Below are 14,902 nucleotides of genomic sequence, written 5' to 3'. Positions count from 1 at the left end.
TTAAACAACATAACATAGGACAAACAAACAACAGACAAACATACATCAAACAAACAACAAACCATAGCACAACAAACAAACATACATCAAACAAACACAACAAACCAAAATACATGGAACAAACATATCAAACAAACAACAACATAACAAAGAACAAACAAACAAACATAAAAAAAACTACAATGATAAATTGAACAAACATTGAACAACACCACCTTGTTGTTGTCCTCCTCAACAGCCTCTTTGTTGTAGTGTCCACTGCCAACCTTTGTCGTCCTCCACTCCACCACCAATGTTTGTTGTTGTTTTTGTCATCTTCATCTTACACCTATAAACAAGAAAAAAGGAAAGCTTGATTAGATAACATAGAACATAACAACATACAAACAAACATCAAACAATTGTTGTTGTGTCCTCCGCTGACCTTTATGATGTCCTTCATGTCCACCACCAACCTTCCTTGTCCCTGTCCTCTTCCATCACCAACACCAACATTGTTGTTGTAGGCATATTCATCTTACACCTATTAACAAGAAAAAAGAAAACTTGATTGGATTTGGCATTAAATAACATATAACTAACTAACAAACAACAAACAAACATACATCAAATAAACAAACATACATCAAACAAACATACAACAAACAAAAATACATGAAACAGACATGTTGTCCTCCTCGACGGCCTCTTTGTTGTCGTGTCTACTGCCAACCTTTGTCGTCCTCCACACCACCAGCAAACTTTGTTGTTGTTGTCGTTGTTGTATCCACCACCTACTTTTGTTGTTGTTGTCACTCGTATTACACCTATTAACAAGAAAAAAGAAAGCTTGATTAGATATCACATTTAATCAACATAAGACAAACAACAGACAAACATACATCAAACAAACAACTCGTGTTGTTGTTGTGGTGGTCATCCTCCTCAATAGCCTCTTTGTTGTTGTGTCCACTGCCAACCTTTGTCGTCCTCCACACCACCAACAACCTTTGTTGTTGTTGTTGTTTTCATCTTCGTCTTACACCTATTAACAAGAAAAAAAGAAAGCTTGATTATACTTCGCATTAAACAACAAAACATAGAACATAACAACAAACATACATACATCAAACAAACAACAAACTACTTTTGTTGTTGTTTTTGTTGTGGTTGTGTCCACCGCTGACCTTCATGTTGTCCTTCTTCATGTCCACCACCAACCTTCGTTGTCCCTGTCCTCTTCCATCACCAACACTGTTGTTGTAGACATATTCGTCTTACTTAACAAGAAAAAAGAAAGCTTGATCGGATTTGGCATTAAAAAACATAACATAGAACATAACAACAAACAAACATACATCAAACAAACAACAAGCAAAAATACAACAAATAAAAATAAATCAAACAAACATATATCAAACAAACATGAACCAAACATACATATAAAACAAACAACATACAAAAATACATGAAACAAACATATCAAGCAAACATTAAACAAATTGAACAAACATGGAAAAAACACCACCTTGTTGTCCTGATCCTGGACAGCCTCTTTGTTGTTTTGTCCATTGCCAACCTATGTCGTCCTCCACTCCACCACAAACTTTTGTTGTTGTTCTTGTTGTTGTTGTGTCCACTACCAACTTTTGTTGTTGTTGTTGTCATCTTCGTCTTACACTTATTAACCAGAAAAAAAAAGAAAGCTTGATTAGATTGGCATTAAACAACATAACATAGAACAAACAACAAAAAACATAAACCAACAAACAACAAACAAAAATACATCAAACAAACAACAAACAAAAATACATCAAACAAACAACAAACAAAAATACATCAAACAAACATATCAAACAAACAACAAACATAAACATAAAACATACACCTATTAACAAGAAAAAAAGAAAGCTTGATTGGATTTTGCATTAAACTACATAACATAGAACAAACAAACAACAAACAAACAACAGACAAAAATACACACAATGCTGGTGGTAAAAGACTGGCTGGTGTGGTTGTTGGTTTGTTTGGTGGCTGTAAAATGGTAGAATGCCAAGATAGTTGCAGTGTATGTCAAGATAGTTGCAGTGGATGCTGGCTAGGGAAAGCCTGCAATAAAAAAAACACAGAAAAGAGTAACCAAACTTTCTTTTCAAATGACACAACAATGTCTAATTTAAAATACTCTAGAAAACAAAGCATATACAACTATCCAAATCATTTGTTCATGTTGGAAAATGTTTGGTGGCTACAAAAAGCTAAAACATTCAAAATAGAAAGTATATGTACTTAAAACATCAAATAAAGTTATTATAGAAACAATCTAAATAATAATACTTACAAGAATGTTTAAGGCAGGTGGGTTGGTTTGTTGTTGGTGGCTGCAAGATTCTTTATTGGATGTTAGTTGCTGTGAACTGGAGAAAGTACTAGAAAGATTGATGAAATCTCATTTCAAATGATGTAATAATATAAAATATAAAACAATAATAAAGGTCTGTACGTATATCAAACTATTCAAATCATATAATATTTAATAATGGTGGGTAGATGATGATGAAAAATCATGAGGATTCTAGCTTTTGCAATTTATGATAACATTAAACTGCAGAAGGTTAAACTGCATTGGCTATTAGGTAGGCCTAATGACAAAATGCAAATTGTTTGGTAAATAAATGAAATCTGGGTGGTACTAGCTAGCCTACGACTAATTGACGAAACAGGGGTCTAAGGGGAGTGGGTGCCCCCCTCCCCTTTGGGAAAATTTCACAAAATATGGAGGTCCTCGGTGCAATCTGGTGCTACTTTTCGTGAAAGTTTGGAGTAAAATTTATTTCCAATAAATCATGTATTCATGGTTTGCCGGGCATATATTAATTTGGGAATTTCGAGCAATGAGCTGGGATTTACGTCTTTGGGGAGTAGGTGGTGATGCAAATTACTTTTTACCAGGCTACTCCAGGCCATTTCATCTTGGATGCCCCCTTCCAGATGGAGACTATTGATGCAGTCAGAGTGCCCCTCTCACCTTCACTTTATCAGAATGATGGTGTACTCTTTTTGCAAATTTATTTTACAAAAAATTTCACGCACAGTGGCGTAGCTAGGATTTTTTGAGTGGGGGGGCCATGGGGGCTGTTCTTTCTTGTGGGGGGGGCGGAGTTTACTATCTAAGCGGAGCGCCACCTTGGTTGGCGCGGAGCGTACAGAGAAAATTTGAGATTTCAGCACCCCCCAGATCGCAGGAGATGGCACCTGTGAGGCAAAATAGCAACCAAAAAGATGTGCAACTTTGGTGACAGAAATGCAAAAAAAGTTTTTTCTCTTTCATGCTGACTGGCCTCGCCAACTCAGCCAGACTTTTAACTTGAGGGAAGTTGGCATCATTTGTCGTTTCAAGCTGTCAAGGCCTTTCTCCCAACTCAAACCCCTGTGGGCTACCGGTAGATTTGCAGGATATGCCCACATGTGGACTTAAATAGCATTAGAGGAAGGGGGTGGAAGACTAACACGCATCGATGTTTCGGTAATGGTCCACATTGATGGCTCGGTGCTTATTAGGCCATTTATTGGGTTTCTTGAGGCAGCTGTCATCAGAATCTGGCTTTTTGTGCCAATCGATGACCGATAACATGTATTGGTATGTAAATTTCTTCATCATATATCTAGCAACACTCTAAAAACAAATGAGTGGATTTCATTCCATTGGAGTGATCACTCGGCGCACTTCAAATTAAGAGTAAAATTTAACTCTATTGGAGTTAACCCTTACTCCTAATATGAGTGAATATAACTCTATTAGGAGTTAAGATTTACTCAAATGGAGTGGAAATTCACTCTTATACCGGAATGTGCTCAGTGATCACTCCCATGGAGTGAAATTCACCTATGTTTTTATCAGTACAGTACAGTGCATATCATCATAGACGTACGTACGTACGTACTACGTACGTTCGTATATCAGACGCACTCGATACCCACGATACGATACGGTCCTGGAGAAACTATTTCCACTCATCATTTTTTAAGGCGATACAGTAGTGAGTATTGAACAGGCACAGCCGCATGTTTGCAGGAAATTCAGAATTCCCAATATTTTATATCTCTACCAGTAGTGAAAATCATGTTTCGACAGTTTCGTGGACATAAAAAGTTGTTTTGTGGAATATTCAATGACATATCAGGGGCGGATGCAGGATTTGTGACAGGGGGGGGTCTGACTGGTCCAGCCGCGCCTGAACGTAAGAATATCTAAGCGGAGCGCCATCATTGGTTGGCGCGGAGCGTACAAGAAAATTTTTGGCTTTACAAACCCCCCAGATGGCCGGAAACGGCACTTCCCGAGTATTCTAAGCAGCATGTACCTAGCCTGAAAATATGGATCTCATGTCTGCAATTTCAGGCCCCCCGTAGCTACGCCACTGATCACGCATGGGGCACTTTCCCTCGAGCGCGGTAAAAAATTAAAAAAAAAAAAAAAAAATTAGGATTTTCAAAAAGGGGGGCCCGGGGGGGCCCGGGCCCCCCCCCTGGATCCGCCCCTGACCTGTATAGTTGCCTTTTAGCGCTACTACTACTAGTACTACTTTAGCTAGTACTGGGTTATATGAGTATAGGCCTAGGCTAGCAACACCTTTCTTAGGCAAGCCAAGGCGTCAGTTTAGTATAGACCTAGGCTAATTTCAAACAGAACATAGAAGAAAGACTACCGGCGTTGGCCACTTACGTTACATTATTTGTTATAGGCCTAGATTTACCAGGCTGATAAAATCCAGCGATAAAGATAGGAAGAAATTTTCGTAGCGATGGTAAGTTGTGCAAACATCTGCACAGGACTGTCCTCTAGCCAAAATTAACCCAATATAGTATAGTCACTGATATTGAAACATACCTATTCCGCATTGGCATTTATTCTATTTGGGTCGATGTTGACGTTAGCAATTTTGAACACAGAGTTCATAGCGTCTTACAAAATTAAGTAGTTTAGAAAAAAAAACGATCAGGAGAGACAATCAAGTCCAATCAAGGACCAATTGGAGACGGGGAAAATGGAGACACAAAAATTCAGACCGGATTACAATGCTTAAAGTGCTTGTCCAAGGCATTCTTAAACCCATTTACACTTCTTGCAAGTACAACTTTCTCAAGTAAACCGTTCCACTCATTCACAACCTATTAGAAAACAGTTCTGCCGAATATTAATCCTACTTCATAATTTCTGGAGTTTATGACCTCTGGTACAACTACTATTAGCACACATGAAAAGGTCAGAGAAGAATTAATTGTCAAAAATAGGTACACACTTAACAATAAAAACGAACGTTTTCAAAACGGCTGCTGCAAGAAGCTGAAAATATAACAGTAACGATAAATACTAGTTTCACTCTACGATAAGACTTAACGAATTGCATGCTGCTGTACAATGACGAATTTCCAAGTTGACAAAAAAATCTCTCCCAATAATAAAGTTGGTGTGATTACCACCAGAAATGTTTAAAAGAATAATTTCTAACCAATTTGGGGATATTTCAAGCCACAGCAGCGCAGAGTGATGGTTTAATTAAGTGTAGAAAAACCATATCACAGCGTTTGTGAAAAGCATGCGTTACAAACTGTTTCACCTCCAAAGTGTCCCGGATGTTAAAAAGCTTCCCTGATTTTTGTTCGTAGTACGCATAGCTATAATAAAAACTGTCGACTAAAAAAAGTCGTTAAGAACACTTGGTCCCTCGCTAACAAAATTCTTAATCTAATTAAAGTTAGGAGAAAACTCGGAAGATTTTATCTAAACCAGACACTTTCTTTTAAGGACGAAAATAAACAAACTCAAAAACGTTTTGGAAAAGTTAAAAGCAATCCTCAACCCGATAAAAAAACCCAACTAAGGTACGAGAACTAATTACTTAATTGATAATAGTGGTAGAAAAAAAAAATCAAGATCTTGATGACCAAACTCACCTTTTCGCATCCACCTTCAAAAATTTTTACAATCCCCTGCGATCCAATTTTCAATACCCTTTTTAAACAAGAAATGGACAAATTTGTCCATACGAACGCTTTTCATCTTAACGGTACCCTAAATGACCAATTTCCTCTCATTAAGTCTATCAACTGTAACGAGTGTAAACTAGCATTTAATAAGTCGAAAACTACATCTTCCTCCGACAAAGATGGTGTAATGTATATGTTAAAAACTGTCCCGACAACCTTATTAAACTTAGTGTACAGCTCTTTAACGAAATACAAGAGCTTTTTCCCAAAACCATGGAAATATACGCTCTCACCATTCTTATCCCCAAACCTAACAAAATTCTCACAAACCCTGAAAATTACAGGCCGATTAGTCTCCTCTCAGCTCTAGGAAAAATCTTAGAAAATATTCTAGATAATAGAATAAGAAGTCACATCGAAAGCCAAAATCATTTCAATCCATCTCAGGCTGGATTCAGAACCAGCAAATCAACAATAAATCCCATAGCTCGACTAACTGAAGGAACTAAAATCGGCTTTAAACACAAATTCCACACAGCGGCAGTCTTCCTTGACGCCGAAAAAGCCTTTGACAAAACATGCCATAATATGGTCTCCGGTATAAACTCTTTTGAGTGCAACTTCCCAACTAAAATTATCAGGCTCCTCTCTTGGTATTTAAACGACCGGTATATGCAAATTTTCTATAATACTAAGCATTCCAATCCTTTTATTCTGGAAGCCGGAACCCCCCAAGGGTTCTGTACTATAAGCTCTCTTTTATACTCTTTATATGTAAACGACTTTCCAAACAATAGCATCTCCAGTTCAAAAGTTAGCCAATTTGCCGATGACATTGCAATGTGGAACACCTGCAAAACCATTAACACGCCGTAAAATACCTTCAGAATTAAATTTTGGTTTTAGAAGAATGGTGTTACCGTTGGCGAATCAAAATTAATCCAGTTAAAAGTAAATTGATCATCTTTAAATACCCATTCGATAGGAGTAAAACCAAAACGCATCAAATTAATCTCTTCAACAATATCTTAATTAATAGTAATGAGGTAAATTTCCTTAAGGGTCACCATTGACAAAGACCTAAACTATAAAACATACATTAATAAAACTATAGGAAAAGTCTTGCGGGGAGACCTGTACAAATTCTCAAAACAAACGTCTTTTTGTATATGGTAACTTTGCCTTTCTTAATGCCCCAACTATATACAACAATTCTCAACAAATCTCGATAAACTGAGTTTATCGATAAACTGAGTTTATCGCTCGATAAACCGAGTTTATCGAATTGGATATGGCACGCCACATGTTCCAATTCGATAAACCGAGTTTATCGCCGTTAACTGAGTTTATCGCGAAAAACATGGTTTTCCAGTCCATACACCCAGTTTATCGATCGAAAAACAGATTAACGGCGAAAAGCTCGGTTTATCACATTATTGCACATGTGGCTTGCTGTACCGTACCGCGCGCTGGCACAGAACCAGTGACATTTGCATACTCCCCCGCCCATGTGTTCTAGTGCCAAACGTTGACACCGCCCATTCGTATGCTGTTCGCGTGGTATACCCTATAGTATGCGCTCGCCGAACTTGACAAAATTATATGCAGAGCCGTATGCGAAACATCTTACATGCCTATGGTGATTACAGGAAAATATATATATAAGTTACAATTGTATATATCTTATGGAAAATATAAATAGGCTATGCATAACCTTTACATAAATGAGTGGTTTCGGTCTACCATTGGCTTCTTCAATCTAAATTAGACTTTATATGGGATGAATCTAGCCACCCTCTCGATGATTAACTGCATGACATTCAAATGACAAGAGGCATTGGTAGGCTGAGACTTCCGGGACTAACAACCAACAGACACCAGGATTCTTTTATTCCTCGTGCAAAGAAGCTATTTAAAAATACTCTGTTAAGTTAATTTTTATTATCCTTTCTATCGCATTATCTGTATATACCCACATTTTTACACATTATATATTTACATTTGATATCCGTTTTATTGTTTGTAGTGCGAGTACAAAAATTTCCTGTTTGGAGAAATAGTTTTACTTACTTACTTGGTACTGGAAACATATAAGTATAACGGAATAACTAATATATATGAGAAGTTATAACCAATATACTCGGTGTATAATTTTGTCACACACAGCGCCCCATACAATACACCTACATGTAAAACGGGAGCTACCACTACCAGCACAAAATTTTCACAGAATGTTAGTACCAAATGAAAATAGATGTAAGGAAAGCTTTAGGGGTTCAGCCAATCACAGGCATTTCTTGGATAAACAACATGTCTGCGCCCTTGTGTAAACTTATGCCGACCCCAGTTTCAGGTAGCATACGCCCATTAAAAGCCCCATTGACTTACACACTAAATCACAAAAGTAATGTGGTCTCTTTAAGTCTAGATAGAAGTTTTCACTAGCTAAACGCTGACACATCACCGGATAGCTGACAAGTTGGCCTTACATAGCACTATCAATTTTCCGTATCATGACCATGTAGTGTTTTTGCTATCCGAGCCGGAAGTTTCGGTCACTTGTAAACAAACCTCTTCACTCTACTCAGTTTTCGTACGCTGCCCCTGGGAGGCCTAAAATCGCCTCAATTTTGTCACCACATGTACTTCCGTTCATGCTCTTCAAGATGCAAGCCACAAACTCCTGATTGATAATATATTACAAAGGATGTTCTCCTACTGCATTTTCCTGAAGGAGAAAATCCGGGCATATTAATATAGACTCTAGTAATAGGAGTATGCCACCTACAGTGGTGTACAAGGAACTACGTTAGTATTATAGCCAAGGCTGATACCTAGTCACTTTATTATGTTGAACAACCAAAGTGAATCATTTAGTTTTTTTTAATATGAACGCAACGCATGTGTGCCCTGTGACTGTGCTGAGGAATACTAAGTAAAAGCGGTCGGATTTGCACAGAATAATGTCGGCCTAAGTTATATTGCGTGACCTGACAATTCGTCTATTGACTTCAAGTTCAAGGTAGACACTGAGACGTGAGATGGCTAGGCCCTTACTTAAGTAGTAAATTAGGCAAAGGCCTAACTCTTCATGTTAACGTTTACAGCTCGTTAGGCACCTGGACCTAATTATCTGAAAAGGAAACTCATGATGCAGGACCTGTTGAAGATTCGTGTGGATCTTTCAGACAGGTAGCTTTGTAATGTTTCTTCTCCAGCCCTGTTTGTTCAAAAAAAGAGGTTATTAATTATCCCTTTTCCCACAGGATATTTCAGAAATATGGTAGATTTGAAGACAAACAATGGTCTGTTTGAGATGTTGAAATGTAATGGTCTCCAACTGTGTGAACTCATGAACCTTAATAGGCCTACACTATTCGTTGCAAATTTGTGATTGGCCATTTGCATTGTCTGCAAAAAAAAAAACCTTTTTATAGGTTGCACATGATTATTCTTCCCCTTATGAAGTGGGCTATGTATATTTCAAAAGGTGGAGATTTACTCCACATCCATGACTGATTTATCATATCTGTACATTCATCCCCCTGCTGATGTTTCTCCAAAGGTTCGTTCCCTATATGTGGCAATTGTATTGAGGGACGATTTGGTTTTTGACATTTAAAATTGCAGGTGTTTAGTAACATAGACCAAATTGATTTCTTTCTTTTTGGAAATTTGTTAGGCGATTATATAATCTGTTCTGGTGATGCAGAATTTGTTCAGCAGGTGGTTCAATTCCATCAACAGATATCATACAGCCAAACAGTTTCCAAGGTCAAGTATGCGGCACCATAATGAGACTTGTAACAAGAGGCATTACATGAGTTTGCAGTGGCAAAGCTCTCGTTGAAATTTTCTCACATTGTCTAAATAGGAATTTTCTCTGTGATCTTGCTTTTTAGTGTCCATCACTCTACACAGCAAATGTTTATGGTAGGGGTAATCTTAAAGTAATCATGACTTTATTATAGCCACTGCATGGTGTTCCAATGAAAGACTCCAAAGGGGTTGTTAGCTCGGCAACTTATTTCAGGTTAAAAACAACAAAAAATGTGAAAAGGAAACATGTTTGGATGGTGCCATCTCAAACTTTTGAACTACTGGAACAGATTTTTATTACACCCATAGGCATACGTTTCTCATCAGACACTAAAAAGTTGTGCATATTGATGAACTATGCAAATATTACAGCATGTTGGAATGGCTGAGCTTACAATGGATGATTTTAAGCACCTCTTGTAAGCCAAAGTGTTCATAAACACCATTAGATGACTGGAAATTCATTCATACTTAGTAAAGATTCCTAAATCCTATTGGTCCATTCAGGTCAGCTGACCGTGGTTAATCCTGTGAGTAACGCACGGTAAAATTACGGGGCATCACTTTAATAAATCTTTGGTTATATGTAACCAAACATGTTTTGTTTTATGATTTTTCCCCCACACAAATGGTAGTGTATGAATGAACGGGGTTAATCAACGGTCTAGAGTGCGTTACTCACATGATAAATGCACTCCGGGTGTTAATGCTATTGCTGGATGCACTCAGGCTCCGCCCTCGTGCATCGCTTGCATTATCCCCCGATCGTGCATTAATCCTGTGAGTAACGCACGCTAGACCATTGATTAACCCCTTATAAACTCATATTTTCCCTTGTCATCCCTTTGTGCTTAACTTTGCAAACTCACCACCCCAGATGAAGTTATCATGAACAATGTGCATCTTGTATAATGTTCTCCATAATTTCTCCCACTTATTTGCTATTCTGTGTTTCCCAGTTTTCCATGAAGGACATGCATTAGTCACTGAATCATGTTTATCATCTGTCTATATTTTGTCAATTTTCGGCAGTGTTCCACCCCAGAAGTGTTTAATGCTGAAACTGGAACAATAGTGGACACAGCATACATGAGCATGTGGAGGAACATTACCTCAAAAGTGCAGGTGCTTTATGAATAATTGGATTCATATCCACATACTGTATAGTTTACGTTGTGCATAGTGAGTGTGTCTGTAATACTTGTGTAGAAGTTGAGTATGATGTCACATAGAATGGTATATCAAGGCAGTGTCCAGTAAAAAGGAGACTTCAACTGCAATAACAATGATCACTTGATAATTTATTAGAAAATGACAATATGTGATAAGGGAGTGTGGTGGGAATTGGGTACAGCATAATAAACACATAAAGTGGTTTCACTGTTCCTGTGGCTATGTAAAGGTCTCTTGGAATTTCCTTATATTCTTGCAATGAAAAAGTTAATAAGTTTAATGTTTTGTGCAATGCAGAGGCCCGGTATAAAAAGTAGACATGCATTGAGAGGGTTTCAAGTAAATCACTAATTCCAGGTGGGGTTCCTCATAAAGGTATGCTGTATTGGTCCCAAATATGCTAGATACTCAAATATGGTCACCTTTGGTCAAAATTCTTAAACTGTTTGTGTTACAACCCTTGTTTTTAGCTAACTGTCAGTAATCAATCAGTAATCTTGTGTGTTCCTTAACAATTTCTGAGAACAATTTGGAGAGTAACGGTCTCCAGGAAAGTACTTTTTGAAAACTTCTAGCAATAATAGCATGCTATAATTTGGGGCCTACACTGACTACCTTTAAAGCCAAAAGTTGACTAATCTCTATGCCAAATACCCCCCAAAGTATGGACAAGTATTGTTATTCTATAGTAGCTGACACTGGGAACCACCACCTGTCAGTCAGCACTTTGTAGTACTTAGGGTGGAGGGGGGGGGGGTGTATCTGACTAAAACTGAGAGGTGTTGCCAATTAGAATCATAAACACAGTATGTATTCTGGGAAACAATGTTCTTGATAGGGTTACAAGCAAATCACAAAACAAAGATGAAATGGAAAAATAGAGACTTAACTTTAAAACATGAAGGTAACATATCCATGAATTTCCTCTCCTGACCAACACAGTAAGTACAAGGCATCTCTCAGTATGTGAAATGATCGTGTTTATGTCATGGTTTTAAATTGTTCTTTTTTAATTGACATATAGCCATCCATCACAGCATCCTCATAGCATATAAGAGCATAAACTTCTAGAAGTATAAAAAATCCATTGAATTCAATACTTCATACTCATGGTTTCATGGGCAATGACTTTGTGTAATACCCTGTAATACCCAGGACACCTTGAAGCAGTCACGACAAAGCAAAAACATGAGAAATGATCTCAGAGCATGGGAATGACTTGTGAATGTTCATACGGCTACCCTGTTTTAATTAAATTTCAGGAATATCCAGAACCGTATGGCTGTTCATGATGATAATCCTGACAACCCACGCGATAACCAAACTGGTCGTTTCAGTCGAATGGACCTAATACCCAATATTCCAGACAGCAACATATTTGCCTGCTGGGTAAGCAATCAGAAGGATGTAGGGGGAGGGGGAGGGGCAGGTATGCCCTTATTGTATATTGATATCACCCACAGAAGTTTCATGGATATTGTAACTCTATAGTTAACCTATCAATTTCATGAGACCAAGGTTAAAGGACGTTTGCAATTTATAGCATCAAAGTCAATTAGATTTGTTGAAATCCAGGTCATATGCAATATTGTGATGACTGGTTTATTTTTTAAGTTGGCATAATAAGCAACTGGTAGCATGTACAGTAGTGTCATGGTATTACTTACCTTCAGTGGCTCCATGTGTAATTTGACTGATGATGAATGCTGGCTGCTTTGTTATCACAATTACTTACAATGTTACCATAAGCTTCGTACATTGGAAAGAAATGTACATCTTAAACAGTATGAGCTAATGACACCCCCCCCCCCTCCCAGAAAACAACCCTTCCTGAGTGACATATTTTGAGGAAAGCTTTTTAAAATTCAGGTTAGATTTCTATTAGGGTAGAGTAACTCTATAAAAACAGTTTCAGTTATTGTCAATATGATCATTAGTTGACGTGAAATATAGCACTTTCGTCACTGTGAAAAAGAGTGGTGAGATATTACCAAATGTTTCATTTAAGCATTTGTACTGTTTTTAGAACTTGATTAGTTTAGTATTCTATTTTTTCATGAGTAGCACCTTGAAGTCATATAGTAATGGATAAACCATTAGGACACCCAGGATAAGTTTAATATGATCCGATCTCGCTCCCACAGATATTATTTCACATAGGCCTACCCACAGCAAGGACACCAATGAAATTCTCAACCTTTAGCCTTTTACCTACAGTAACTGCTGGGAGATTTGATAACAACCATTCAATAATCCCAAAGTCCCAAACAACCTCAGGTCAACTATCTTTCAGTAAGGGAACTGAGAGCATCATCACTGCATGACAGCCTTTGACAGGCAAGCATCAAAGAATAATTGGAAAGTGAACTTCAACCTCTTTAGTAGGAGCTGTCATTCATCCTATTGCCACTACCATTGTATATCTGCATGCAATGTGAATTCCTTATTCAGAGTTAGATACCACTACTTCAATCAGATGATCCAAGGCTGTTAACAATTTACAGTACCTAGTTCTGTCTGCTTTCAATCTGTGAACATTTTCTTTTATCTTTCAGTCACTATTCAAGAATGAGCAATAGTTCATGGTTTGCCACCTGTTTATAAACTTCACTTGTAAATGAGACCATGTATTAGTAGTTATGAATGTTCAATGAGTTCTTAGCTCATGCATCATTAATTTTGTGTGTGTGTGTTTGTTCCTTTTCTATTCAAGAGGGGTGAGAGTGGGGCACATTCAGTAACCTTGTGTGTGGCAGAGTCCTACTTAACCGACAACATCTATAGTGCAAACCTGCACTATAGATATTGGCTGTTCTTGCAGTGAAACAGGACAAAACACTGTGTGAGGACTTCAATGATGAAAAAACATCAAAATGGAAAGGATTAGTTGTAGGATTCTCATATACACCATCATGACAATTACTAGTCGCAAAACAGCAGCATTATTGAAATTCGCCATATGAGGCAACAGCCTGCTTAGTGAAAGAAATTATGAAGGGTCCACGTCATGGTCGAACAGTCTTCCAAAGGGGATATAGGCTCTAGTACATGTCAACCAAAGTGAAAAAAAAGTTGTTTTCCATGCGTCTTAATTATTTTAGCATATGAAATTGAATGCAGAAATTATGAACATTTGTTGATTTTCTTGTTTTGTAACTTCCTGAAATATACGAAATATATTGTATTGCTTCCTAACTATTTGTTTATTTTACATTTTATTCATGAAGGCGCCAATTCAATGCAAAGTGTATTACTTGAAATGCCTCAACGATGGAAACAGTTGCTGACAACATCTGAAATACAGTGATTTGGAGCATTCAGTGTTTATGAGGTCCAAGCATGTTGCAGCGATTTTTGAGTGAAATAGTGAACCATGACAACTTGCACACATCCATTCAGAAAAGCAAAGGGGTGAGGTGGGGGTGGGTGGGTCGAGAGTTTCAGGTACACCAATCCATTAGCAACTTATGTATAAATGCCTTTTATTTTTATCATTCATCGTCATCATTCTTATTGTTATTATTGTGGTTGTTGTTACTATTATTATTGTCGTCATTGTCATCATTCTTATTTTTATTATTGTTGTTACTATTATTATTTTTATTATCATCATCATTCTTCTTCTTATTATTATTGCTGCTGTTACTATTATTATCGTTATCACGATTATTATTAGTATGATCATCGTTGTCTTTGTCATCATCATCATTATTATTATTATTAAGTCTTCTGAGGTGGGTGGAGTGCATAGGCAACTGGGATTGTAATGACTCTTACAGTACATTTCAATCAAGTTTCTTTCAAGCTCCTTATCACATTTTTTCTCTTACCCAATATATTCATACTTTGTGTACCTCATGTATTTTTACATTTATACTATATTTTTGGTTTGAAATAAAAAGAAAAGAAAAGAGAAAAGTCTGAGTCATAGTATTCC

General features: G+C 37.3%; 1 protein-coding gene and 1 long non-coding RNA gene across 34 annotated transcripts in view; one reads left to right on the top strand and one right to left on the bottom strand.

Moving 5' to 3' along the window:
- LOC139976379 (uncharacterized) overlaps window positions 1-14,902 on the bottom strand; it is an 85,353-nt gene that overhangs the window by 13,911 nt on the left and 56,540 nt on the right. For 3 of the 33 annotated variants that reach the window (XR_011796126.1, XR_011796127.1, XR_011796123.1), the window contains exons 1-3: window positions 5,941-6,705; window positions 2,324-2,399; window positions 1,967-2,091 (exon numbers count right to left, since the gene is read on the bottom strand). Coding sequence is in view for 4 of the 33 variants with exons in the window: in XM_071985087.1 (XP_071841188.1) it covers window positions 439-523; window positions 666-806; window positions 1,508-1,660; window positions 1,967-2,016; window positions 2,324-2,399 (505 nt within the window). In the remaining 29 variants the exon portion in view is untranslated. The other 30 variants (XR_011796132.1, XR_011796134.1, XR_011796143.1 and 27 more) reach the window with 27 other exon arrangements.
- Window positions 8,424-14,783, top strand: LOC139972778 (uncharacterized). Its single transcript, XR_011795083.1, has 3 exons — window positions 8,424-9,165; window positions 12,228-12,354; window positions 14,193-14,783. It is a non-coding gene; the product is annotated as an uncharacterized lncRNA (long non-coding RNA).

The sequence above is a fragment of the Apostichopus japonicus genome, chromosome 2 (assembly GCF_037975245.1).
Source record: "Apostichopus japonicus isolate 1M-3 chromosome 2, ASM3797524v1, whole genome shotgun sequence".
Classification (NCBI taxonomy): Eukaryota; Metazoa; Echinodermata; class Holothuroidea; order Aspidochirotida; family Stichopodidae; genus Apostichopus; species Apostichopus japonicus.
The sequence above is the reverse complement of the archived record's forward strand: the minus strand, read 5'-3'. Positions and strand labels throughout refer to the sequence as shown.